The sequence below is a fragment of the Carassius carassius genome, chromosome 5 (genome assembly GCF_963082965.1).
Source record: "Carassius carassius chromosome 5, fCarCar2.1, whole genome shotgun sequence".
Lineage (NCBI taxonomy): Eukaryota > Metazoa > Chordata > Actinopteri > Cypriniformes > Cyprinidae > Carassius > Carassius carassius.
Genome location: NC_081759.1, coordinates 24,939,041 through 24,965,170, shown reverse-complemented (window position 1 = coordinate 24,965,170; position 26,130 = coordinate 24,939,041). Strand labels below are relative to the sequence as shown.

Genomic DNA, 26,130 nt, shown 5'->3' with positions numbered 1-26,130 from the left:
ATCGTGTGTAGGTTATTTATTGTCGCACTTGAAAAGTTTCAGATTGATCCTCGTTTTTATTTATTTTATATATTTTCGTAGCTTATTCTCTTTAATGATGTGGATCGTTTGTAACTTCATTGCAATTTAATTCAATGTACTGTCGTTCTAATTTCCATAACCGTTATGTTATGCAGCGGTTCCCAAACTTTTTTTCCTGTGCTCCCCCTTCTATGTCCCAACCGGGTCGGTAAAAAAAAAACGCAACAAAGCTGTCTTTTATCGCCATATAAAGAGTCATGAACAGAGAACATCAACAAAGTTTCAATATAATGCAACAAAGCACAAGCTTCCACTTTTAAGAGGACGAGTGACAGACACAGGCTAAGTAACAGAAAGCACAGTTATTTTCAGCCGCGTAAAAGAAACAATAGGCTAGTCCTATTAAATGACCATGGAGCTAGCAGCAGCATCATCTCAACCCGCGGCCCGTCACCAATTCAAATGCGTCCCACCATGCTGAACACAATTAATTTTTTTTTTTCAGTTTTACAATTATTATTATTTTTTACATTAATTTAAACATTTACTTAAGAAATGTAAGCTATAGCCTAATGTTTTATTATGTTAAATTATTTTGTGTTTCATATATTATTTTCAGACATGATCAGACCTACTCACATAACATTACTCATTTAACGAACACATACAAGCGCCCACTTTGGCAGAATTCAATCAACAGCCATTAGTTTGGTAAAATTGAGCATCATAATGGACAAATTTGTTTTTAAGGGAGAAAAAAAAGAAATGTGAAAAATGCCAGCGAATGAACACGTAGAAAAAATAATAGTCGCAGTATCAGTAGTGAAGGACAGTGCTGGATTTTCGGTTTGCCCCGCATTTTACTTGAAGTTCAGGCAAATGGGAACACCATATATTACATAGCAATCATCCTTAATTGAAGAAATGTGGCAAAACATCTCTGGAGAGAACCTTATATTATTAAATTCGAATGTGCTTTCCATATTTGGATCAACATAGGCTACATTTGTGAACACACATTTTCTGCAATGTCGCGTCAAGTCATGCTCCCGTGCGCATCTTACAGAATGCATCTTAAGCCATATGTTAAACTTTCCGCGTCCGGGGGGAGTCCGTTATGGACCGCTTGGTAGGCGTGACGTAATCATCGTCATGGGAGAGTGTGTGCGGAGGCTCTGAGAGGACGAACGCATACCTCCCATTTTTTTTTATGACCGCACGGACAGGTGCGCGTGGTCAGTAGGCTTCAAAAGCACAATTGCACATGTAGAGGCAGTGTGAAGAAGCCCATTGCTACTCGAACCTGTGCAATCCGCTTGAACTTGGACTTGGACCATAGTGCGGCCCAGTGGAAAAAAAAAGGTTGAGAACCACTATAACATATATAGGTACAAATTAAACAACGTTTCTAAATATTTGATGTTGTTTATCTTGATCGAACTACATTGCTTCAACGTAGTGGTTAACAATGACTAGGCTACATGTTTTAAAATGTATTACTGTAAGAAAGTACACACTGACCTAACAGACATCAATTTATAAAACAAGATTATTTAGAATTATAATTTCACAACTCTCAAAATGTTACTTTTGCCTTTACAGGTCTTTCTTTTTACTATCCTGATTGCAGTTTAATTTATAATTACTGTAACTGTCCTGTTACAACTTTATTTTTTTCTAACTAGTTTTCGAACTAGAAAAACTTTCTTGATTGAATGTGTAAACGATAAAATGTGTAAACTCAGACTTTTATGAAATAAACTAAACTCTTACCCGTGCTTCCCGTTCTTCATTCGCCATGCTGGATTACTGATGTAAAGGCTTAATTTCTGTTCTAATTAATCCATATTGCGCTAAAGGTGCGCAGAATCGTGCTCCTTGAATGCACTCAGTGGCTTATGATATGATTGGTTGAATGGTAAGCTCGCATCTGATTGGCTAAAGAGTACGACAGACCCACGTGGGAAGAGAGCTCTGCCAGGAAAGTCTCAAAAACACACACACACACAAATCCGAGTGGATTCGTAGTAAATGACGATTCGTACATTCAGACACTCGTACATTTTAAACATTCAAAGGTTTTTGTGCACAGTTGTTTATCTACAAATAGATTTTTGCATTTGTGAAATGTATTTTATAAATATATAATTTTATTTTGCGCTTGTGAATTGCTTTTTGTGAATATATATTTTTTTTCACGCACGTGAATTTTTTTTGTGTGTACTTGAATTAGGTTTCATGCATGTGAAATTGTCTACGCATGTGTGAATCGTGTTTTTTGCGTGAATTATATTTGAGACTAATCTGCTTCTATACATGAAGTCTACAGTGATAAAAGGGATTTGCTAAATGTAACTTATCGATGAAAGTGTTCTTTTGATTCCTGGAAAACTGGCAGATTGCCTGGCCTAGCCTGTGATCTTCATGCTGTTTTACACTCTATTGATCTGACAGCATTCGCATTGGTCTACTCAGTTTGTATGTGCATTTCTAAAATCATTCTTTCTTTCTTTTCAGTTTGATGACAATGCTGATTAATCATATTAAAAACTGAAGTTATAGAAGAAGTTAGAATTTTAAGTTATGCATTTTTTTAAAGCTATCTAACACAGATTGGTATTTTACTATACCAGTCGATTATTGCTGTAGGAATGTCCATGCATTTGTTAACATTGTGAAATAATTTGATTGTGAATGTTACAGTCACACATAAGCTGTTACATCACTAGTGATCTGATCTAGTTGGTGGAAAATAGCAATGATTTTTTCAGCAAGGAGGCTTATATCTTCCTCTTTCTCTTTAAAAAAAAGTTTTCTTTCCAACCTTGTCAAATGATCCTGAAACACTGTGAATGTATCATGGCTTTCACAAAAACATTACGCAGCGCAACTGTTTCATCAGTGATAATGAAAAGAAATGTTTCTGCACCAAATCATGATCCTATAAAAATCATTTTAATAACATGAGACACTGAAGGCTGGAGTATTGAAACCACTTAGCAACATGCTAATGGAAAAACTCTATTGGAGTCAATGCAGGTCATGTCTCTAGATTTGTTTGGTGCACATGAGTGGCAGGTTTGAGTTCATTGGCCTTCTGTGATATTGTCAAATCACTGGCAGCCTTTAATTGCTCAGTGCCTTCATCATTTGTTACTTTCATGCTGTTTTCACCTCACTAGTCAACTCCATGCTCAATCTACACTCTATACAGCTTTTGTAATTAATTAAGTCCAAGCCAGCCAGCACAGCTAATGATGTGCCCCACCATCTGAAGCACACCAAGTTACACTCCATTCATTTATTATAGTTCAAAAAGTAGATGTTTGGCAGGAACGCTGGCTGCTCTAGGATCTGCTGCCAGGAGGCAACTTTGTCTTACAAAAGAACAGCTTTGAATGGAGACATGAGGAAGTGAGAGGAAATGAGGGTAAGCTGAAAGAGCGCCACATTCCCAGGTGTGTTTCCCTTGCTCAGAAGTTCAAAAGTTCAGGGCTTTCAATAAATGGTGGGATAAAATGTATGGTAATCCCGATACTGTAGTGCTTTCAGAATCCAAAATTGTTTATGGATCAGGCCAGCTTAAATTATGAGGCACTCTTATCGCGGTGCTCTTTGGGTGTAATAATATGGGGCCGGTGTTGTGCTAACCAGTCAGGCACCCCACTGAACAGTCTGACGGAGCCAGTGGTGGGCCAGCACAAAAGCTGCTTTGTCATAAAGCTTGCAGGGGTCGAAACCCAGCCGACATGATTATACAGAGTAGTTATTATCAGACCAAGTCAGAGGCCAATCTGAAATGTACACTACTAGTGTTCATGTTAGTCTTTTGTTTATGGGTCAGTGACCTTTTTTTTATCTATTAATTTAATAAAATAAAAATATATTGACTTAATGAGAACCCTTTTAATTCCTGTATCAAATGTTATTTTATATATATTTCTGGTCAATTTAATAAATTTTTTCTGATATCATAATGAAAACCTTCATAATTAAAAGAAAATTTGGCATGTTTATTCATGTATTTATATTTAAATATATTTGTATGTATAAATAATGTTTTTGAATGATATTTATGAGTTACTAATTAATAGGGATGCACCATTTTCAACCTGGGGGTTGGAGACCGCTGCTTCACATAGCCTAGGCCAGCGGTTCTCAATTACAGTCCTCGCGACCCCCAGCTCTGCCCATTTTGTATGTCTCTCTTTGTTAACACACCTTATTCAGATAATCAGCTCGTTAGAAGAGAGTCCCGTTCATGAACCGTGATCCTATTGACATGGTCTCTACACAGTGTTCATTGCTCCCTACTTACTAAACAGGGGAAATCTCTTGAAGTTTACCTCTCTTCAAGAGATTTCCCCTGTTTAGGATAAGGTGAATAAGGTGTGTTTACAATTTGTTGTGTGTGCGTGTGAGGCACCGACGCAATCACTGAATTGTTTTCCCAAATTACTCTTTAATTTATTGCCATACCAATGCTGGTTGGTCGTACAGAAAGAAGCAAAACATCATTTAAAACTGTAAAGCTTTTGCAAAAAAAAGAAAATGGATTTCTGCCGGTTCATTTTTTTTTCTGTGCACTTTGGAGCGCGTTACAATTATCCAAAACTCAACACAATTTGTTTTCTTGAATTTTGTTAATTTGTTAATGATTTAAATTATATGTATTTTGTGTATAGTACTATATCTGTCTTTTTATTATGTTTTCTCTTTTTACAGAAATGCTGCAAGTGCATGATGTCACCTTTTGTGAATCTGTGTTCTACACTGGTTTCAAACAAAAAGCTTCATATTACCTGCCATTAATTTTCACTTAAATGTAGGCCTAATGCTAGGCGGTTCATTGCCATTGCGACTAACCTATGATGAGTTCACAGCTGAGCGCAGGCATTTCACTCGTTGGATGCATCAGCGACACGTTTGAACAGGCCATACTATGCCGCCTGACAAAACTATATTTTGTACAGATTTTATTTTGTTTTGGCAAGTATTTAAATGTTTAAAAAAATAATAATTATGCAACAGACAAGCTACTCATTGTCTCCATGCAGTTAATTATTAAACCATCAGTGTCTGCCCTTTTAATGCTATTTACGATATGACAATGGCTTTAAAATAATAAAAAAATGTCCGATGAATATCGGCAGCAAATACATTTATTTAATAACACTACCTTTTTAGAGTCATTGAATTCCAAACCAAACCTTTATTAAAAACAGTTTAAAAGCTTTTTTTATTTAAACCCAATAGAATAAATTATGTATAAGCTAAATAAATAATTTATAAAATACAGCACTTTTTTAATATTTTAGTAAAAAAAAAATATCATAGACTTTTTATCATAACTTTTTATGTTATATTAACTGACACAAAACTGCAGTTAGCAACTTCAGTGTTGCAGTTCTTATGTTTAAATGGTTTAATTCCTGAGAGTTTCTCATCTTTGATTTTTGGATCCCAGCAGAGTTGAAACCCTTGGTTTAATTTTTCCCCTCAAGCATGTGGATGGAGGCCTTTGAGACCGCGTTCATCTCACTGCTGCTATTCTAAGCTTGCATGACGTTGGTTTGGCACCAGGTGAAAATGCATCTTGTTTCCACGGTGTAAACATACTAATGGGAGCAAAATGGGAGTAAACACATTCCCTGAGCCACCTGATAATGACTCCTTGAGGTAAGCCCATAGGGAATGATGGTAGAGCTGGAAAAATCCCACAGCCCATTTCGAGTCTTGAATTTGCTGGTGAAAAATTCTCCACCGTCAAAGTTCATTATATTTTTCTTTCCGGTAAGCATCACAGATCTCTCTTGTGAATTGTACTAGCTTTGTGTTGTTCCAAGGCCGGTGGCCTGCCGTTTTTTTAGAGGAATATAATACTTGGCGTCTGTAATATATCGATGTGTGGTTTGTACTCTGAAAATGAAAAGAGGAACTGTTTCTTGAATTTGTGTCTTTTTTTCTGCTTCCTTGTTCTCCTTTGGCTTTTTCAATTTCCCGCTCAAATGAGCAAGCTAGCGTGCAAAATTGGTAGGTGTCCTTCGTAATCGACAGTGTGTACACTCTGCATTTTAAAAAGTGTTGACAGCTGTCTCATTGTGCACTTTTCTGAGCCATAATCTGCAGTCATTCAATATCAAATTCATTTTATGCACTGTTTAGGATTTAGTGTTGTTCGCTTGCATTTCACATGGCTTCAAATAAGATGGACAATTAATTGTGGGTCCCAGTATAAAGTGGCTTGGTCTAGTGTTTCCTCTTTGGCACATAGAGTCAGAGATGAGGCTGAGTAATGGGTTCGAAGGTCACTGTTCACAGCACACTGACATTTTCTCTGGTATTAAAGTGTTTTGATGGGCCCATCACTCTTTTTGATGTGGATTACAGCAGCATTGGGGACAAAGATTAGAAGGATGGCTATCTTCTGCCCTCCAGCTGTGTTTTTCTCATATTGCTTCACTGAGCCTGGTCTAAGAACAGCAGGAGGGCAGCTCATCTGAGGTCTCTTACTAAAGATCTCCAATCAGTGACAGTCTTAAAACTCAAGCAGGTATTTTTTTTTTTTAAAGTAGACTCACTTGACACTTGTGTGCAAAAGCTGTCAAATACTCCCTTTAGTAAGCTATATATAGAAGTAGGAAGACAACATGGCAGGTATGAATTATTTTTTTCAGTATTATGCCTTTGTCTGGTTGATGTCTGTTTGACATCCCTCAATCAAATAACATTTGAAGGAAAGTAAATTTAATTGATAAATGTTCTACCAAGAAATAACCTTCGAAGTCTTTAAATATTTGCTCAGTTATCAGTCAAAGCTCAGTTGAATTAGTTCTACATCATTTGACATGACGTCATGGTGGTTTGAAAGGCTTTTCAAAAGTTTAGTTACGAGGTAGCGTAAGAAAAAATGATGAAGTCACTGACTGACTGGCTTATTACTTACAAAACTAAACTGTGTATGAACAGAAATATTTTAAATGGAATTGAAATGGAATGAAATAATTTACTTAACCTCATATTGTTCCAAAGCCGTATGACTTTCTTCTGTGGGACACAATCAAATATATTTAGATGAATGTTTATGCTTCTCTCTTTCATACAATGAAAATGGATGGAGACCAAGAGCTGTCAAGCTGCAGAAGTATAAATATATATATATATATATATATATATATATCTTTATAAAATAATCCTGGGACTAAATTTCAAGTTTTCTTAAGCCAATGTTTTTATTCACTGAAAATCTTGCTTGATTGGTCAACGTTCACTTTCATTTTATGGAAAAGAGCATATTGGACATTATATCTTCTTTTGTTGGAAAGAAGAAAATAATATTAGTTTGGAATTGCAAGAGGTGGAATAAATAATAACTGAAGTGTTATATCTGGATGAACTGTCCCTTTTAATGCTTCAAACATGATTAGAAACGTTTTTGTTCTACAGTGTGAAGGTATACTTTTAATGTGTCTGTCTATAAAACAAAGACAAAACATCAAACATTATCAGTCTTTTACGGTTTGTGACTTTAGTATAAATATTCAATAGAGCAATAATGTATGCTGCATCTACTTTACATATCATTTACAGATATTCCCCTGCTCAGCAAGAGATGAGACATCTGTGTGTCTCTGTGGATGAAATGCTGCATAATGGCTGTGCAGCACAGCAAAGGTGCTCTGAATCCTAATGGCAACCTGGACTGGTGTTCAGCTGCACACAGGAGGGAGGGTCATTTGGAAGAAAACGCATCAAATAGAAGAAAAGACAAAATGTACAATAGTGAAACCAAGAAAAAAAGAACAAGCCCTGAAGATGGCATCTGATTAAGCTCTCTGTTCATCAGTCGCCTATGTTCATTACTTCTTGGCAGTCGTATAGGTGATTTTGTCATGACACTAGTTCAGGCTAGTGCTGAGGATTTTGACAATGACATTCAAATCATGCCTGGGAAAAGCTTGCTCATGCACAAGGAATCTGTATTCAGATCGCGCTAACTCACTTCAATATTCATCCAGAGCAGTGCCGGCTGGTTAGGACTGTCCGTGTGTGTTACACTAATGGAACTGAGTGCACCTGGCATTGTGTTTTCATTAGGAACCAACCTCTTAGTGAAGGATCTATCATTTTTTTGACAGTTTCTTACCTGCCAACCTTTTATATTTGCTCTTTCATGCTCATTCTTAACCCATTGTGACACAATAAAGGCTTCTCATCTGGCAGGAACATATCTGACCTTATTTGCACACCTTGTAAAGATATCTTTACAATATCTTACATCTGATATCTTGCAGCCAAAATGATCATCCTGAAATGAAATTGCTTGAAATGACATGTATATAAAATTATGCATTATATTAATTTAATGTATAATGTGTTTAGATGCATTTGTTTTAGTAATTTTTAATTATGTACTGTGGTAGGAGAAAAATATGAAAATGATAAAAATAATATTGTAAGCACTGGATTGAATATAGTGTAATGACGCTATGAGAATTTGCATGCTTCTCAGCTTGAATGGGGATTGGACTTTATCAGGTGCTAGGGCACACCAATAATTAACAAGAGATCCTTATAATAAAGGTATGCATGATGAGATAGGTGCCTAAAATCATAAATGTGCTGCTGAATCAAACAAACACTCTGCAAATGTGGTTTTCCAGATCAGCATAACAACCCCATTTGGGTTGAGTAATGCAAATCTCTCTCTTGGCTCTCCTGGCCTAAAGATCTATTCAGTTGGGCCTGGACAACGATAGGTACTCAGAAAACAGACCGCAAAAGGGAAACAGAGGCTGTGCACAATCTCTCTCTCCAGCCCTCCTCCACAACCTGGCTCAAGTTTCACTGCAAAAGTTGGAAGCCTTTTTGCAAAGAAGTAACAAAGAACAACATGATCCCTTGCAGTAGTGTGTCTGGCTGTAAAAACTAAACTGCTGGCCCTCTTTGTTTACATCATTTTTTGATGTGTCCTTAAGTTATAAACATGCAAATTAAGTCATTACTAATGATTGGCTATTTCACCTCATTGAGGTTGAGCGGGAGTGTAACTTGCATTTAAAGCATGTGGGGTTTCTCCTTAGTATCCTATGGGAATAATTACAGAGCAGAATTTTCTGCTGAATGGATTGTTGACATTTAAGCTTTCTGCTCATTCAAAATCAGATTCAGATGTAGTAGCACTGTTAGATTACATTTGTTTGAATGCATTATTGAGAGAGTGATTGCATATAAGTGTTGTACATGTTTAAATCATGCTTTAACCTAAAAATATTCAGTATCTAGAAGGAACCAATTCCAATTCCTAGAGAACTATAACTTCCCGCACATGTCCATCATAAACTTCACATTCTTTCTGATTTGAGTGATCCTTCTCTATCAAACTAGCTAAATATGTTTAACATGAGTTCTTGTTCAATATTCAGTTATATTATGGACAGTTGACATGAACTGTACTCGAGATGGATTGATGGTGGAGCGCTCTTGGAGAGGGTGAAAATATCTATTTTGTCAATCTATCACATACTCTGCCAGTGGGTCTGATCTACTCACATTAGTCTTAACAAAGCCGCGTTTATCTTTATCTTGTAAAGGAGTAATCAGCCCTCTAAGAAGTTGTGTATTCTGGTGCACAATGTAAATGGGTTCATGAGGTGTTCTGTAGTTGCATTTCCTATGACTGTGGAAAGTGTTTTAAACCTTGTAGGTTAAAGGGCAAAGTTCAATGACTTGAATTAATGCTGATGTGTATTCAAACATGATAGGTCTATTAAACATAATCACTCAAAAACTGGACTATTCTTCATTTTTCTGTTCAAACACATCCATTCAGTTAACATCATGCCAATGCAATGTTGTCCAATAAAACAATGTTTAAATTAAAGGCAATGAAAACAAATATAGTGAAACTAGGCTATGCTATCAATTATGTGCAAAAAATATTTAAAAAAAATCAATACAAAAAAATCTCATACCATTCTAACATTGAAACATTTCACCATTCTAACATTGAAACATTTCAACAACAAAAAATGCATTTTAAAGCAGAAGTTAAATTCACTAAACTAAAAAAATAAGTAAATAAACATGAACACCGATTAATTGCATTTTATTTTGGATTATCCCATTACTGCATAATGCTATCATAAAATGCACTTACTTGTAGGTTTAAAATGACAAATTTAAAACCGTTATTGCTTTCCATCTGTTTAGCGGACAATCGTATACAGAAGGCTACTGACAGCAAAATGGAAATATTTCCATTTCTTTCTAACGTTTACAGTTGGAGAATATATTTGTGAAATGTAAGTTATACACTGAGGAAAACAGCATTAAACAGTGCTGGTAGCGTCTGTCAGCAGGGCATGAGTCTGTCAGAGCATCTGATAGGGCAAGCCGCTTTCAACTAGGAGTTATTGTAAAGCCTTTAATATAAAGCATGTCTAATGTTTAGAAGAAATTAGATTATGCACTTTCCCTGCAGCAGCTCACTCTGTCCACTGCTATTATTCAAATGCCCTCGTATTAAACTACTGTATATCGATATATTGCCTCATACCATAATCGCTTATAAAGAATATATCAATATCATACAAACTCAATATACCGCCCAGCCCTAGTCGGATTTACATTGAAACAATTTTTATTCTAAAATTTCTAGTAAATTTTGAAGGAGAAATACTGAAACTTCATGAGCATTTTACAGTTTCATTTGAAAAAAAAAAACTATCCTATTATCATATACAGAATCTTAGTGTTAGTTCATCCAAAAATATCATAAATGACTCACCCTCATGTCGTTCCAAACCCGTAAGACCTCGGTTCATCTTCGGAACACAGTTTAAGATATTTTAGATTTAGTCCGAGAGCTCTCAGTCCCTCCATTGAAGCTGTGTGTACGGTATACTGTCCATGTCCAGAAAGGTAAGAAAAACATCATCAAAGTAGTCCATGTGACATCAGAGGGTCAGTTAGAATATTTTGAAGCATCGGAAATACATTTTGGTCCAAAAATAACAAAAATTATGACTTTATTCAGCATTGTCTTCTCTCCGGGTCTGTTGTGATTGCGTTCACGACACTGCTGACTTGTTTTCTGGTGCGCCCAATAACAGCGTCGTACGTCAACAGTCACAGCAGTCGCACTCACAACAGACCCAGAAGAGAAGACAATGCTGAATAAAGTCGTTTTTTTGGACTAAAATTTATTTTCGATGCTTCAACAAATTCTAACTGAGCCTCTGATGTCAAATGGACTACTTTGATGATGCTTTCTGGACATGGAGAGTATACCGTACATGCATTTTCAGTGGATTTTAATTTTAACCATAAATCCTGTTGTGCATCACTTTGTTTGCCAAAAAATGAAGAGTTTGTTTAATTTTGATTTGATTAGATAAATGAATTAAAGTTTTATGCCTTTATTTATTTACCAGACAAAATTTAAATACACAACACCGTATTTAAATAAATAAATACAGTATGCCAAACTCTAGATGGATGCCGTGTCAGCTTCAACCTTGATAATGGGGGCTTGTGTCTTGTCCAAATCTTGCAGCTTATGCCCATATTGTATGTGTTTCTTGTGCCCAGTCTGAAGAGCACTTCCTCTGGGCAAGCTCTTTAATGTCCGCTGTGATTGCTGTGGCTCTTCATCACCATAGCGCTCCAGATTTCAGGAACACAAAAGCCCTGCCATACGGACATCTTGATACACACATTTCCCCATCTGCCATTCAAAGCAGACAAAAATAGCTCTTAAAAGGACTTTGGGAACTGCCTGACTCGTATAAGAGGAAAATATGCCGTGTCTATTGCTGGTTGATTGCCGAGCTATGTGTGACGATGTTTGCTGTGGACCGTTGTGCTCCGCAGGCCTCTTTCTAGCTGACACTACCCCCTCCTCTCCCACTGCCCTGCCCCCAGCACTGCTATGGAAACTGGCACCGCTGAAGACCCATGCCCTGCTCCTACTGAGGAGTGTCACTGACAAAAGCATTTAGATGTGCCTGAATGCCAAAAGCTATGCTGTCAGAACCACGAGGCATGTCTTTCTGATTTTCCAGACTTTTTTTGATTCAGTTACTGAAATATAAAATTTGCCAAGACTGTGCAATATTATTTGTTTATTATTTAGTATAACAGTCTACAGACAATACCAGTGCAACTTAATATAAGCAATCTAAGAGAGTTTTGGGGGCAGTGCTGGTCCCTAAATAGTCTCAGCCTCAGACGCCACGGATCATTGGTTAAACATCTGATGCATATGGCACACAAAAGTGGGAACACTTCAGGAGAGTTTCTAAGTTGTCGTCAGATTGATCAAATTATACGTTCTATAACGTTCCTAACGTCAACCCCCTCACGAAAGAAACAGTAGTATGAGCTGTTTTGGGAGAATGTGGGGGTGGGGGGGGGCTGTTGAGGGGGGAGCTATCGGACATGGCTCCGTCATGCACTTCTAATCCGTGTTGGGCTTGTCTACATTAGAGTGCACACGTGTGTTCGGCGCAACATACAGCGGAGTGCATTGTGACCAGTTTAAGTTTTCATGGAAGTATTCTTAAAGTATGTTAAAAATTCAGAATAATTTGTAATAAATAATTATTCTCTGTATTTTGAAGTGCCCACGAAAACAATACCATGGATATTAATTATCGTGATATATCCGATTACCGAATATCGGCACGTCTGTGTGACCAACCGTAATATTGTGAAGCTACGAGAATACTCTTTGTATGCAAAGAAAACCGAAATAACAAGCTCATTCAACAATTCTTTCTCTACCATGTCAGTCATAAGCCCTATTTGGACGGTAATTGTTTCAGCTGTCCAGTCCTTTATGAAGTGAGACTCTTCTGACGGTGTCTGTTGTGGCTTGAGTGCCAAAAGTGGCTTGACACAAGGAATCTGACAGCTGAAACCCATGTTTTACATATGTCTGTGAATAGTGGTTCTTGAAGTACTGACTCCAGCTGCAGTCTACTCTTTGTGAATCTCCCCCACATTTTTTAATGGGTTTTGTTTCACAATCCTCTCCAGGGTGCGGTTATCCTTATTGCTTGTATACTTTTTTTATACCACATCTTTTCCTTCCCTTCACCTCTCTATTAATGTGCTTGGACACAGAGCTCTGTGAACAGTCGGCCTCTTTTGCAATGACCTTTTGTGTCTTGCCTTCCTTGTGCAAGGTGTCAATGGTCATCTTTTGGACAACTGTCAAGTCAGCAGTCTTCCCCATGATTGTGTAGCCTACAGAACTAGACTGAGAGACCATTTAAAGGCCTTTAATATTGAACCTTTTCACAATATTCTAATTTTCTGCGATAAAGAATTTGTGATTTTCCTTAGTTGTCAGTTAAAATCATCAAAATTAAAAGAAATAAACATTTGAAATATATCAGTCTGTGTGTAATGAATGAATATAATATACAAGTTTAACATTTTGAATGGAATTAGTGAAATAAATAAACTTTTTGATGATATTCTAATTATATGACCAGCACCTGTATAAGGTTGAATAGTGATGACAGAATTTTTTTGTTTGGAATTTTGTGTGATCTATCCTTTTAAAAGTCTGTTGAAGGTGAAGTTTAGCAGTGAATTATGATTGTTGTTTTAGTCTGTTTGTTACACAGGCTGTCTAGTTTCTTTAGAATAAATTACGTAGAAACTGATTTTATTGTACTTTTTGGTCTTTTTTTTTTTTTTTTGTACTTGTCAGCCCCAGTTATCATTCACCTTTAAAGTGGCCAGGGCATTCTTCAGAAATTCAAGATTAATGTAGCTTTATTGGCATGGTAAAATAATATATTTTATTGCCAAAGCATAGAAACATTTAAATAAGCATTTAACATAAATACATATAATAAGATAAGAAATATATAGCATGTAGCGTCTATATCTGTATACAGTAAAATGAAAGTACAAATAAAAATTCTAATAAAGACAGAAGAAGGACTGGATCCTGTCATGTCAGTTTGTGTGTGTTGTGACTTGTGGTTCTCTTCTACTGCTTGTCCTTTTATCATGGCAGGACTTGACATACCTTGCAGTCAGGTTAGAGCTTGTTCAGGTTTCTCCCAGAATGTATGGCAATTCAGGAATTCATATTTTGTGTTACATAGAAGAAGTCAAATGCATTTTAAACTTGCATGAAGGTAACTAAATGATGACACAGTTTACATTATTGGGTGAACTACTCCTTTAAGATTACCCAGGGAGGATGTCTGCTTTCTCTCAAGCTTTCAGGCCCCAGACAAAATGCAAATGTACTGTCTCTCGTTGCTGTGGGGCCTGATTGCTGTCTGGGTGACAAAAGGTGGAGCAGGCAAGAATAGAGGCCCTGAGTTTTGTATTTGCATCAGAAAACCCCATCCCAAGGACTCCTTTTCCTTTCCTGTGTTGTTTAGCTTTTTGTTTCTTTGTCCAAAAGCTATTGTTATTTCCGTAGAAAGAAACCTCCCAACAGCTGTATAAAAGCCACATTAAAATAAGGGGCAGAAATTTTGCTTTGAGATTTTGAGAGGATCCTATTTCCTATCCTAGGAAATTCCTCACAATATATGCTGCTTGCTTGGCAGAGTTATACGCTTCAGGGGCCCGAATGTGCTTGTTGGTGTATAATACTGGTGTGTTTGTTGTGATGCTTTTGAATGGCATAATGTGGGAGTCATTGTTATCCTGATAATATTATCCATAGAACAACACTGAATATCTACAGCATGTGGGAAAACATAGCTATCATGCTGCTTTGTGTTTAATCTGCTGACGTATTAGACCTTGTTTATGTCATTCAGAGGAGTTCTTACATTGTTACATGGCTTGATAGTAGTGATCATTTAATGTGGTTGTGATGTTCATCCTGACATGGTTTTGTTGGCGATTTGTGGTCGTTCGGCTTGGGTGACTGTTGGTTTCTGGCAGTGGTTCAGAATGCATGTTGTGACTTACAGAGACTGAGATGAGAACATGTCAAAGGGGAAAATTTGAGTCCTGCCTGTTGGCAATATGTTATAGAAGAGTAAAACTGAACGAACACATTAAATATTAATCTTCTCTTCTAATTTTGGAGCATCATGTCAATTTCTGAATATTACTATTCTGAAATTCTATACCTCTGCTTAATGTTAAGACTTTTATATTGGTGTGTGTACTGTATTTAGTCCTATTTTGTAAAATATTTCATGTTCTTTGAATAACCAGGCTCTTGAATATTTGGTTGTTAATGATTTTTGTCATATCTAAGGACTGTTTTGTTTATTTTTTTTTTCAGTGGTCAGTTTGCCGTGGTAAAGAAATGTCGCCATAAAAGCACTGGAGTGGAGTATGCAGCCAAATTTATCAAGAAAAGGCGCAGCAAATCCAGTCGGCGAGGGGTCTCCAAAGAGGACATTGAGAGGGAGGTCAGCATCTTGAAGGAAATCCAGCACCCCAATGTCATCACCTTGCACAATGTGTTTGAAAACAAGAATGAGGTCATTCTCATCCTGGAGCTGTGAGTCATTGCTTCTCCTTGGATTTACTGAATTATGAAATCATTAACAGCCTCCATTTCTAAAAACTAAGAGCTCAGACTAGTAATACACACTGTAGTGCATGAACATCTGGCTCTTGTAGAGCTCTAGAACATGATAGTATAAATAAATGTATAGAAGAAATTTGAAAATGCTTCTCACTAGGGGTGGAACGATACAACTTTTTCACGGTTTGGTTTATCAATGTTAGAGTCATGGTTTCGGTATGGTTCGTTATGTGCCATGTTTATGGAAAAACTGTACTTTCTAATAAAAAATAAGAATATTCTATCTAACTGCAAGCAACAGCACAAATAAATACAATAGAGTAAAGATACAAATAAAATAAAAATGTTTAGGTAGGTCTAGCAATATATTTTAGGTAGAGAAATTGAATAAAGTAATCAAATGTAAAACAGCATTGCATATTGGACTGTATAAATTAAAGATTATTCTTTATTAAAGTTACAAAAGCTTTTCAATCAAGAGCAGTGGATGATTTCTTTTTTGTTGCTGTTCGATTAATACTGCGACTGTCACTTTTAGAGAATGCACTGATACAGTAGGCCTACGTTCAGCTGGCTATGTCTGCTGTAGGATACTTACACAAACGGGCATTTTGACTTAATTTTTGTGTGATTTTTTTTCCATTTGGACACAATACTTTAGAGAGAGCTTAATGTTTGCGTGCATTCTGAGGTGCGGATTTGTGCCTGTGCATGCGCACTATCACCAACCGGATGATGACGTAATAAATGACTGCTCGTAATCCAGCATATGGCATTCGCATTGAACAAGATGAATGGTTTGTCCACGTTTTTTTTTTTCATCGCTTTAGTTGTAATGTCTGGGAAGCCAGAATATGCATCCATCAACAGAAACAAATATATGCTGAACCATGTCTGTTTTAAGTATTATTTATAGCAAACCAGTGAACTGTTCCACCCCTCTTTATCACTGAATTCAGTAGCACCAACCTTTACTTGCAAAGCAAACACTTGACAAGGTCAACAGTGGGGGGTTGAGGAGAACCAGTACATTGAGTAGGTGAACCAGTTTTGCCTGTTGTACTGTGCATATTCATACACTACTGCCAATGTTTTCAAAGAGAAAAGATATGTATTGATGTCTGTACTCTCTTAACCATACTGGCAGACAAAGACCTTTGACTGATTAAGCAAAGTTTATTTTTAGTAATATGTTCATTAAGTGTATATTACAGGTTATCTAAAAAAAATGCAGATGTAAAGGCCATTTTACATCACCTCTTGATGAGGGTTGCATCCTGACTAGACTGGTGTCAGAGTTGCAAATTGAACTGCCATTACATTTATTTATTTTTATATAATGTTATATATGTGTGTGTGTGTGTGTGTGTGTGTGTGTGTGTGTGTGTGTGTGTGTGTGTGTGTGTGTGTGTGTGTGTGTGTATTGGACAAAATAGGATGTAGTATTATCCTATTGTGCTTCAAGAATCACTTCCTAGAGTAACCAGTCTAACTTGAAAACAAACATCTGACAACATCTGAAAGTCTAACATTACAAGCAACTTGAAGTGTGACCCAAAGGACAAATTAAAAAATAATCAAGCCTTCACTGAGTCACTCATCGTTGCATTGTGTGTAATTCCTCATTAACTGAACAGAATAGGTTTTGAAATATGCAGTTACTTTAAGGAGCTTTGTAATTTGATATTTTGCCATTTAGTAAATACAGTAGGCATTTAACGGAATCAGTGTCTGAAATGTTGAACCTTAACCTTTTCAGCAGAATTGTTTTGTCACACATAGATCATGTGAAGGAAATGTCTTGAACCTCTTGAAGTGTCTCCTCACCCAACTGGTTTTCTTTGCTGCTTCATACCATGTGACAAAGGGCGTCCCTGCAGCTATGTTCTGAGCTCATATTTTTTACACATTACTCATCAGTGAAGCTGTTTTGTTTACTGAGGCATCTGGCATGAAGTACCTTGCTTAAGGATATAACCACACAATCCTGACCTCGGAACTGAAGGTCAAGTTTCATTTTCAGGTCATTTGGCGTCTTCTCAAAACCTTTGTGCTGCCAACTAATATTGTGAAGTGAGATGTTACAGACTATAGTGTGTTATTGTTGTTGTTTTTTTTAGTCTCAGATGGCATACTCATGGACCGCCCACAATCCGTTCACTGACCGTCTTAGGCATACAAAAATGGCATACAATGAAATCTGATTGGCTGGCACTGCGCAACTTACAAAAGTGAAAACATCTTTTTATCAGTTTGCCTGGAAACAAAGTTCAAGTTAGCAGGTTGATACAATGAGCACTTATATGGAAGAACTAGGGTGCACTCTAAATTGCAGTTTGTTGCTTTACATGTCGTTCAGATGGTCTTTTCTTGATTAAGTGGCTGGATCTTTGCCAGAACAAGCTGTAATGAGGACTAGACGAGTCAGAAATCTGGCTACAAGCCTTCTGTTGGACAGGTTGGGGGCTGGTGTTTTTCTGTCCGTTTCTGTGAAGGGAATAGAGACATATCTCCTGCCGTGTTTTTACAGCTGGGTGGCTCATCGCTGTACTTGCTTAACCTCACCATTAGCAGCAAGCGTTATTATGTCATCAGCGTGCAGCTGGTTTGCAGCTTCCTTCTGGTGAATAAATATATGGCCAGATCCTGTTGCTCCTCTCCCAGAAGCCATGATTATTGCATTGCCAACATCCCTTTCTACTGTTTAATTAGCTAGACTCACTCTATGCGAGATATATTACTGTTTGTTTATTTTTTGTTATCTATTATTTCAAAATTAATTTTCCAGTAATTTTATTTATTGGTCTTTTGATTTATTAATTGAAAGTTTATTTATAGGCTTTATGATTCCCACCTAAATCACTTTTTTCTAACCTATTTATCCATTGTCTTCTATCTATTGTCCACATCTGGCTGTTCTGGCTTGAAAAGTTCTATTGATATTTTAATTGTGAATATTTAGATTTTTTTCTCTTGCAATTTGCAATTTGTTTATTTACTAATTTGTCCGTTGTATGCAACTAGTTATTGTGTTCTTTGCTGCTGTCTTGGCCAAGTCACCCTTTTGCTTAAAGGAATAGTTCACCAAAAAATGTTGTCATCATTTACTCCTGTCGTTCCAAACCTGTATGAGTTTTTTTAAACACAAACACAAAAGAAGATATTTTTGAAGAACCAAGCAGTTGTTGGTCCCCATAGTAGAGAAACACTTCCATAGCAGAGAAAGAAATACTATGGGGTCAATGGGGACCATCCAATATTTGATTACCAGCATTCTTCAAATATCTTCTTTTATGTTCAACATAAGAAAGAAACTGACAGGTTTGGAGCGACGCAAGGGTGAGTAAATGATGACAACATTTTCTTTTTGGTGAACTATCTTTTTAATTCTCAATTAGTTTTATCTGGTTAAATGACGATTATCATCTAACCAGCTCTATTTCAAGTGTCAACATCTGTCCTCTCTCTATACAGTGTGGCAGGTGGGGAGCTCTTTGACTTTCTAGCTGAGAAAGAGTCATTGAGTGAAGAGGAGGCCACCGAGTTCCTCAAGCAGATCTTGGATGGAGTCAGTTACTTACACTCCAAACAGATTGCCCACTTTGACCTGAAGGTACTGAGACATGTTTGAGTTTCACCCCAATGGCAGACTGTGGCGATTAGCATCGCTGTGGACCAGCCACAACAAATCAATTGAGGTGCTTTTATCTTCCCTGCTGGTTATCCACTTATTTCCACCCTTTACATAATTGCTGGGCATCCCAGAGCTGGGATGGTCATAAATTCAGTCACTGTAATTTTTGGCAGGTTTTATTGCAGAATCGCATTAGTATTCTTTGTTTTGAAAGTTTCAGATGTAGATTGAGTTTTTACCTCCCACTAAAACCACTTAACCTGAATAACCAGTCTAACTGAAAAAATAATTTCAAAGCAGCCGACATTCACTTTAACCAATTTAACTGGGACCTAAAGAATCAAATAAAATTAAGAAAACAAGCTGGCACAGAGTTTCTCATTATTAGCATTTTATTTCTAATCCTTCATGTTACTCTAGCAACAGCGTTTATGTAATTAGATCCACTGCTTTCAGAGCAGTCATCCACACAGCTTTCTCTAACATTTCTGTTAAATATTTTGAAGTCATTGGAGCTTTTAAGAGATTAGTCCCTGCATGAATAAAGCCCACTGAAGGAAGGATTGTTTCTATGGAATGTCCCAGCAGGGATCTGTTACTGCCTGGCTTGAGTATGCCTGTGCTTTCTAGTGAACGTTTCTGTAGCTTTGCATGTGATTTCCATGTGTTATTGTGGATTTCCTGCTCTCTCTCTCTCTCTCTCTCTCTCTCTCTCTCTCTCACTCCTGCTGTGTTTTTGTTCTGCACCTATCATTAGTTCTTCTGATTCTCTCTCTTGCATTCTCCCTCCAATTCTTTCTCTGTTCTCATCTCTCTCAGCCGGAGAACATCATGCTGTTGAACCGGAGTGTGCCTCACCCACGCATTAAGCTCATTGACTTTGGCTTGGCCCACAAGATCGATTTTGGCAACGATTTCAAAAACATCTTTGGTACCCCGGAGTTTGTAGGTCAGTGTCACCTGCTGGTCAGTCTATAGAGATGTGTTGTAATTACACGTGCTCTTATTGTTATGGCCCTCACTCCAAATCCTCTCTTTTCTTCTTCCATGTGTAATCTGAACCACAAGCTTGACATAACTGTAAAGAAACACCGTGGATCACTGCTTTGTGACCCAATGAATCCTGCAAATAGTTACATAAACTTTAAAGTGTAAACATGAATTGTATATACTAATAATACATTTTTACTTTAAAATTATAATATAGTAGATATTTACAATTACGTAATTGTGAATAAGTGTATTTTAAAGTATAAACACATTATATACATTATATTGTTTTATATTTGTTTTTGTTTTTATGTTATTATTATTAAATATTTGTATAATATTTTTGTCTTTGCTACTATTTTACATATTTTGAAAAATGTGTCCCCTAAACCATAAAAAAAATACAATTGGAATCAAATAGAAACTAAATATGTTAAGCTAATCAAAACTTTACTTATTTGTTTTATGATATTTATTTTATTTATTTTTTAAGAAATGTACACTTGGCAGTTTTGTGCAGAAATTCATGGCATAGACATCATTTTGTTCTGTTTAAGCATAGGCTTTTTTTTTTTTCTTTACAATTTTTAAGAGAAACATTATTTCAGTCAAGTGTGTCCAGTCTTTAAATGGTATTGTATGTTGATGTGTTTGGGTTGGTATTTTGCAGAACTTCAAAACAACCTTCATTAAATCTTACTGAGTCAGCTCTGCTGTTATCAGTCACATTTTATATGTACAAGGCCCCAACCATCCCAGAAAGCACACAGACATGCACACCCACACCACCCCCATCCCTCTATGCCATTGGCATCACATCCAGTCCTACCTGAATGCCAGCCAGTGTGGCTGCAGGCAGCGATGATACAGCAGTCTTAATAGAGACACAATGCTTAAAGCCACGGTCAAGCATCAGCTACCCCACAGTGTAGTCTATTTCAGTGCTCAAAGTTACGATCGGGCTTCATGGAGGAGAATTCGTTCAAGCTAGACACCTGGTTTTAAAGATACTAATCCAATCCAATACTAAAGTACTATTAGCCCATTACTGAGGCATAATTTCATCGATTTTTTTTAACCTTGGGGTTAAGGAGCAGCTTGCTTCCTCCCAACCCTGGTCAATGACCAGATCTAGTGCATAATAATATAAGTAGTATATCTAAGTCAATTGTCAGGCATAGAGAGCAGGAGCATCTCTCAGACACCTCAGACTTATTTCCTCGTTTTCTCATTAACACATAAGAGATTGAGATCGTACTCGGTTACTAAACGTAACCTCGGTTCTCTCTAGAAGAGCGAACGAGTACTGCGTCTTAGCTAAGACGCTACGGGAAAAGTCTCTTTTCACGAAATACTGAAGCAAAAAATTATCCTTAATTTTGTATTTTTGTAAAGCGCATTTGCAGCAGTACACAGCCATAGGCGAGACGGCTCGCTCGCTCACTGGCTTGTTCTGCGGCAACTGCACAGCCTATCGAGCGCAGGCTGATGCAACATCAGACCAATAAGGGCGCTTCGCGTCCTTCTTGCCACTTCCCGCCGAAACGGGTGTGGCCCAACCTATAAAAGGAGCTCGAAAAGGCTGACTCACCTGATTTATTTCATCGCCGAAGCGAACCAGAGTGAATCGTACGCACGGCAGAGAACGCAGTACTCGTTCGCTCTTCTAGAGAGAACCGAGGTTACGTTTAGTAACCGAGTACGTTCTCTTACGAGAGCTCTCTCGTACTGCGTCTTAGCTAAGACGCTACGGGAACCCGATGTAAAACGCCGTGCGCGCAGGGATCACACACCGATAAACCTGAAGCAACGCCCAGGATATACAGTGCACAGTCACCTGAGGGACTCACAGAGAGTCCGGGACAGAAAAAAGGGGGAAAAAACCCTCCGTCCCATATCTAGCAGCATCCGTAGATGCGGCAATATGACATCACACAGCCGAGGCAAGGCCTGACCAATGTGGCAATGCGGGTCTTACGCAATACTGCCCATATAACAGTCGGCAGCGCCTAGCGCTCATGAATTCAGAATTCCCCTCAGGGCCCTGATTCTTCTATACCGACAGCAGCCTTGCTTGCAAGGCGGGAACCTCCAGGTTATAGAACCTGATAAATGTAGACGGCGAGGCCCAACCCGCCGCCATACATATATCCTGCAAGGAGATCCCAGTAGACCACGCCCACGATGAGGCGACGCCTCTTGTGGAGTGTGCTCTGACGCCCAACGGGCACTGAAGGCCCCTGGAAGCGTAAGCTAACGCTATGGCGTCAACTATCCATCTGGATAGAGTCTGTCTCGAAACAGCCATTCCTTTGGAACGTCCACCGAATGAGACAAATAGCTGCTCCGTCTGCCGAAAGGCAGCAGAGCGAGACACATAAGCTCTTAAAACCCTGACAGGGCAAAGAAGACTCGAGTCTCCATCCTCCCCTGACACCGGCAGGGCGGACAGGGCAATAACCTGAGCCCGAAACGGTGTGTTGAGGGATTTCGGCACATAACCGTGCCTAGGTTTGAGTATGACCCTTGAGTCATTGGGCCCAAACTCCAAGCACGACTGGCTCACCGAGAGCGCGTGCAAATCACCCACACGCTTCACAGAAGCGAGAGCCAACAAGAATACTGTCTTGAACGACAGATGCTGAAGGCTAACCGATTGGATAGGCTCAAAAGGGGGACCCTTCAAGGCCTCCAAAACCGCCGCGAGGTCCCACATAGGGACTGACGGAGGCCTGGGAGGATTCAGCCTCCTAGCTCCTCTGAGGAACCGGATGACTAAATCGTTCCTTCCTATTGACTGACCGGACGCCGTTTCAGAAAACGCCGCGATGGCCGCCACATAAACTTTGAGCGTGGATGGGGCTCTGCCCTTATCCAACAGCTCCTGTAGGAAGGAGAGGACCTCCGTCACCTCACAACTAAGGGGTGAATAACCTCGAGCTGTGCACCAGCTGGAGAACACCGACCACTTCGAGGCATACAGACGTCGTGTCGACGGAGCTCTAGCCTGAGTGATGGTATTTAGCACTCCCACTGCGAGATCAGCGGGTAACCGTTGAGTGCCCATACATGGAGGGACCACAACTCCGGTTGAGGGTGCCAAATCGAGCCCCTGGCCTGCGAGAGGAGATCTCTCCTCAACGGTACCGGTCATGGGGCGACATCCGCTAATTGCATCAAATCTGGGAACCATGGTTGGTTCTTCCAAAGAGGTGCCACAAGCAGTATTGAACATCTCGTTTCTCTCACCCGTTCTATCACCTGCGGAAGGAGGGAGACGGGAGGGAACGCATAAAGCGGGCAGCACGGCCATTTCCGTGACAGCGCGCTTTCGTTCTTGGAAAAGAATGCGGGGCAGTGAGCGTTTTCGTGGGACGCAAAGAGGTCCACCTCCGCCTTGCCAAATCTCTCCCACAACAGCCGAACTGTTTGCGGGTGTAGAGACCATTCGCCCGTAGGGACATTGCCTCTGGACAGCCTGTCTGGACCCAGATTCTGCAGTCCAGGCACATGCACCGCTCTCAGCGAGCGCACGTTGCGTTGAGCCCAAATCAGGAGGCGTTCCGTCAGCCTGTACAGGTTTCGGGACCCGAGACCGCCCTGGCGATTTATGTAGGACACCACGGACATGTTGTCCGAACGGACTACGACGTGGTGATCCTTGATATGGGGACAAAAGCGCGTCAGCGCATTCTCCACTGCCAGCATTTCCAGGCAGTTGATATGATGGAGCTTTTCCCGTTCTGACCATAGGCCAAAGGACGGTCTGCCTTCGAGCAGCGCTCCCCATCCCGAAGTGGAGGCGTCCGTCGACACCATTTTCACACTCGGGGAAGTCCCCAGGCTTACACCTGATCGGTACCAGCCGTTCGCTGTCCAAGGTGCTAGAGCCGCAACACAGCTCTGATTGACCTTGAAATGCAGCCGGCCAGACGCCCACGCTCTGCGCGGCACCCGAGCCTTCAGCCAGAACTGCAGGGGGCGCATGCGGAGCAGGCCCAGCCGCAGAACCGGAGATGCTGAGGCCATGAGACCCAGCATCCTTTGACAGTGTTTGAGCGACACAGTCGCGCCGCAGCGGAAAGAACTCGCTGCGCGCTGAATGCCCATCGTGCGCTGTGGTGACAGTCGCGCCGTCATGGAACACGAGTCCAGAACTATACCCAGAAACAGGATCGTCTGACTGGGGTTCAGCGAACTCTTCGCCCAATTGACACTGAGGCCGAGCTTCTCGAGGTGATCGAGTAAAACAGCCCTGTGGTTCACGAGCTCCGCTCGTGATTGGGCCAGAACTAGCCAGTCGTCCAAATAATTCAGCACTCGTATGCCTCTGAGTCTGAGAGGAGCGAGCGCTGCATCCATGCACCTCGTAAACGTACGAGGAGCTACGGACAAGCCGAATGGCAGGACTGCAAACTGGTATGCCTGGCCCTCGAAGGCGAATCTCAAAAACCGCCTGTGGTTTGACGCTATCTGTATTTGAAAATACGCGTCCTTCAGATCTATTGACATAAACCAGTCCCCTCCGCGAATCTGCGCGAGGAGCTTCCTGGTCGTGAGCATTTTGAAACTGCGTTTCATCAATGCCTTGTTCAGCTGCCTTAGATCCAGTATGGGCCTGAGACCCCCGTCTCTCTTGGGCACCAGAAAGTATCTGCTGTACAGCCCCCCCTCGCTTTGAGCTTGAGATACAGGCTTTACAGCTCCTTTGCTCAACAGTTTCGATATTTCGGCCCGAAGTATGTGTGCTACTTCTGTTTTGACCGTAGTTTCGACGCGCGCTGAGAAGCGCGGTGGGCGTCGAGAAAACTGTAGCGAGTAGCCTCTCTTTATAATGCCTAGCACCCAATCCGAAACCCCTGGAAGCGCTGACCATGCATTCGCATGAATGGCTAAGGGCTGGATGTGACACGCGCTCCGTTGACTGGGCAACTGCGGCGCTCGAGTGTGCTGCGCATCTGAGGCGGGGAGCGCGCTGATCACAGCGGGCAGATCGCTCATCCTCGACCCCGTTCCGGCGCTTAACCGACTGGAGGGAGGCTGAGCGGGTCCCGTGGGACTCAATATATCTGCGAGTAACCGTGGGCTGCATGTGTGCACTTTTACCACTTCCAACTCGCCGTCTGCCTGTGCAGAATGTACGTGCACGGGCCTCGTTTTTACAGAAGCCCCGCGCCGTAAGTGACATAGTGTATGTGGGCACTGGGAAGTGGGCACGTTTACTATGCGGCGCGCTCGACCGATCTGTGTCGATCTTATGTGCGCCCGCCCTGTGTGCAGGGCTGTGCTTACATGTGGGGATGGGCACTGGGTAGTGGGCATCGTCACTGCATTTAAAGCACCATCGGCCGTGGCCGGACGAGCGTGCACGGGTTTCGTTTTTACAGAAACCGCATGACGCGTGTGACATAGTAATTGTGGGCACTGAGGGGTGGGCACGTTTACTATGTAGTGTGCGCGACCGACTTGAGTCGACATTATGAGCGCAGGCCCTGTGTGTAGGGCTGTGCTTACATGTGGAGATGGGCACTGAGGAGTGGGCATCGTCACAACATTTATAGCACCATCGGCCGTGGCCGGGACACCAGAAAAAACGCTGTTTTTGTGAAACATCTGGGTAGCCGTGATAACGGCTTTTGTGTGCAGGCAAGCGGGCACTCGTGCAGGCTTGCTCATTGCAGAAAACACTGAGGCAGTCGCAACTCTTGGAACTGCAACAGCGGCGCGCTTGGGTGAGAGCTCGGCCGCAGCGGAACTCGAACACCGGCGCTTTCCCAGCAGTGCTAGGATGCTTTCGGGGCTTCTGGCTTCACCGCAATCCTCTGCCGCGGCTCCCGCGGCGCGGGGCGACGGCTCGAAGAGCGAGAACGGGGTCCCGAGCTGCGTTGCTGACGCTGTCGTGATGGCGCAGCAGGAGGCGGTGGGCGTGACTGAGAGCTCTGTGGGGCCGGTCTAGAGCGGC

At 40.3% G+C, this 26,130-nt stretch overlaps 1 protein-coding gene across 2 annotated transcripts in view; it reads left to right on the top strand.

The window, feature by feature from the left end:
- LOC132141053 (death-associated protein kinase 1-like) overlaps positions 1 to 26,130 on the top strand; it is an 83,530-nt gene that overhangs the window by 19,716 nt on the left and 37,684 nt on the right. The window contains exons 3-5 of one of the 2 annotated variants that reach the window (XM_059550211.1): positions 15,296 to 15,517; positions 19,019 to 19,157; positions 19,998 to 20,127. In XM_059550211.1, the coding sequence (XP_059406194.1) occupies positions 15,296 to 15,517; positions 19,019 to 19,157; positions 19,998 to 20,127 (491 nt within the window). The remainder of the gene's footprint in view (positions 1 to 15,295; positions 15,518 to 19,018; positions 19,158 to 19,997; positions 20,128 to 26,130) is intronic. The other variant, XM_059550212.1, reaches the window with a different exon arrangement.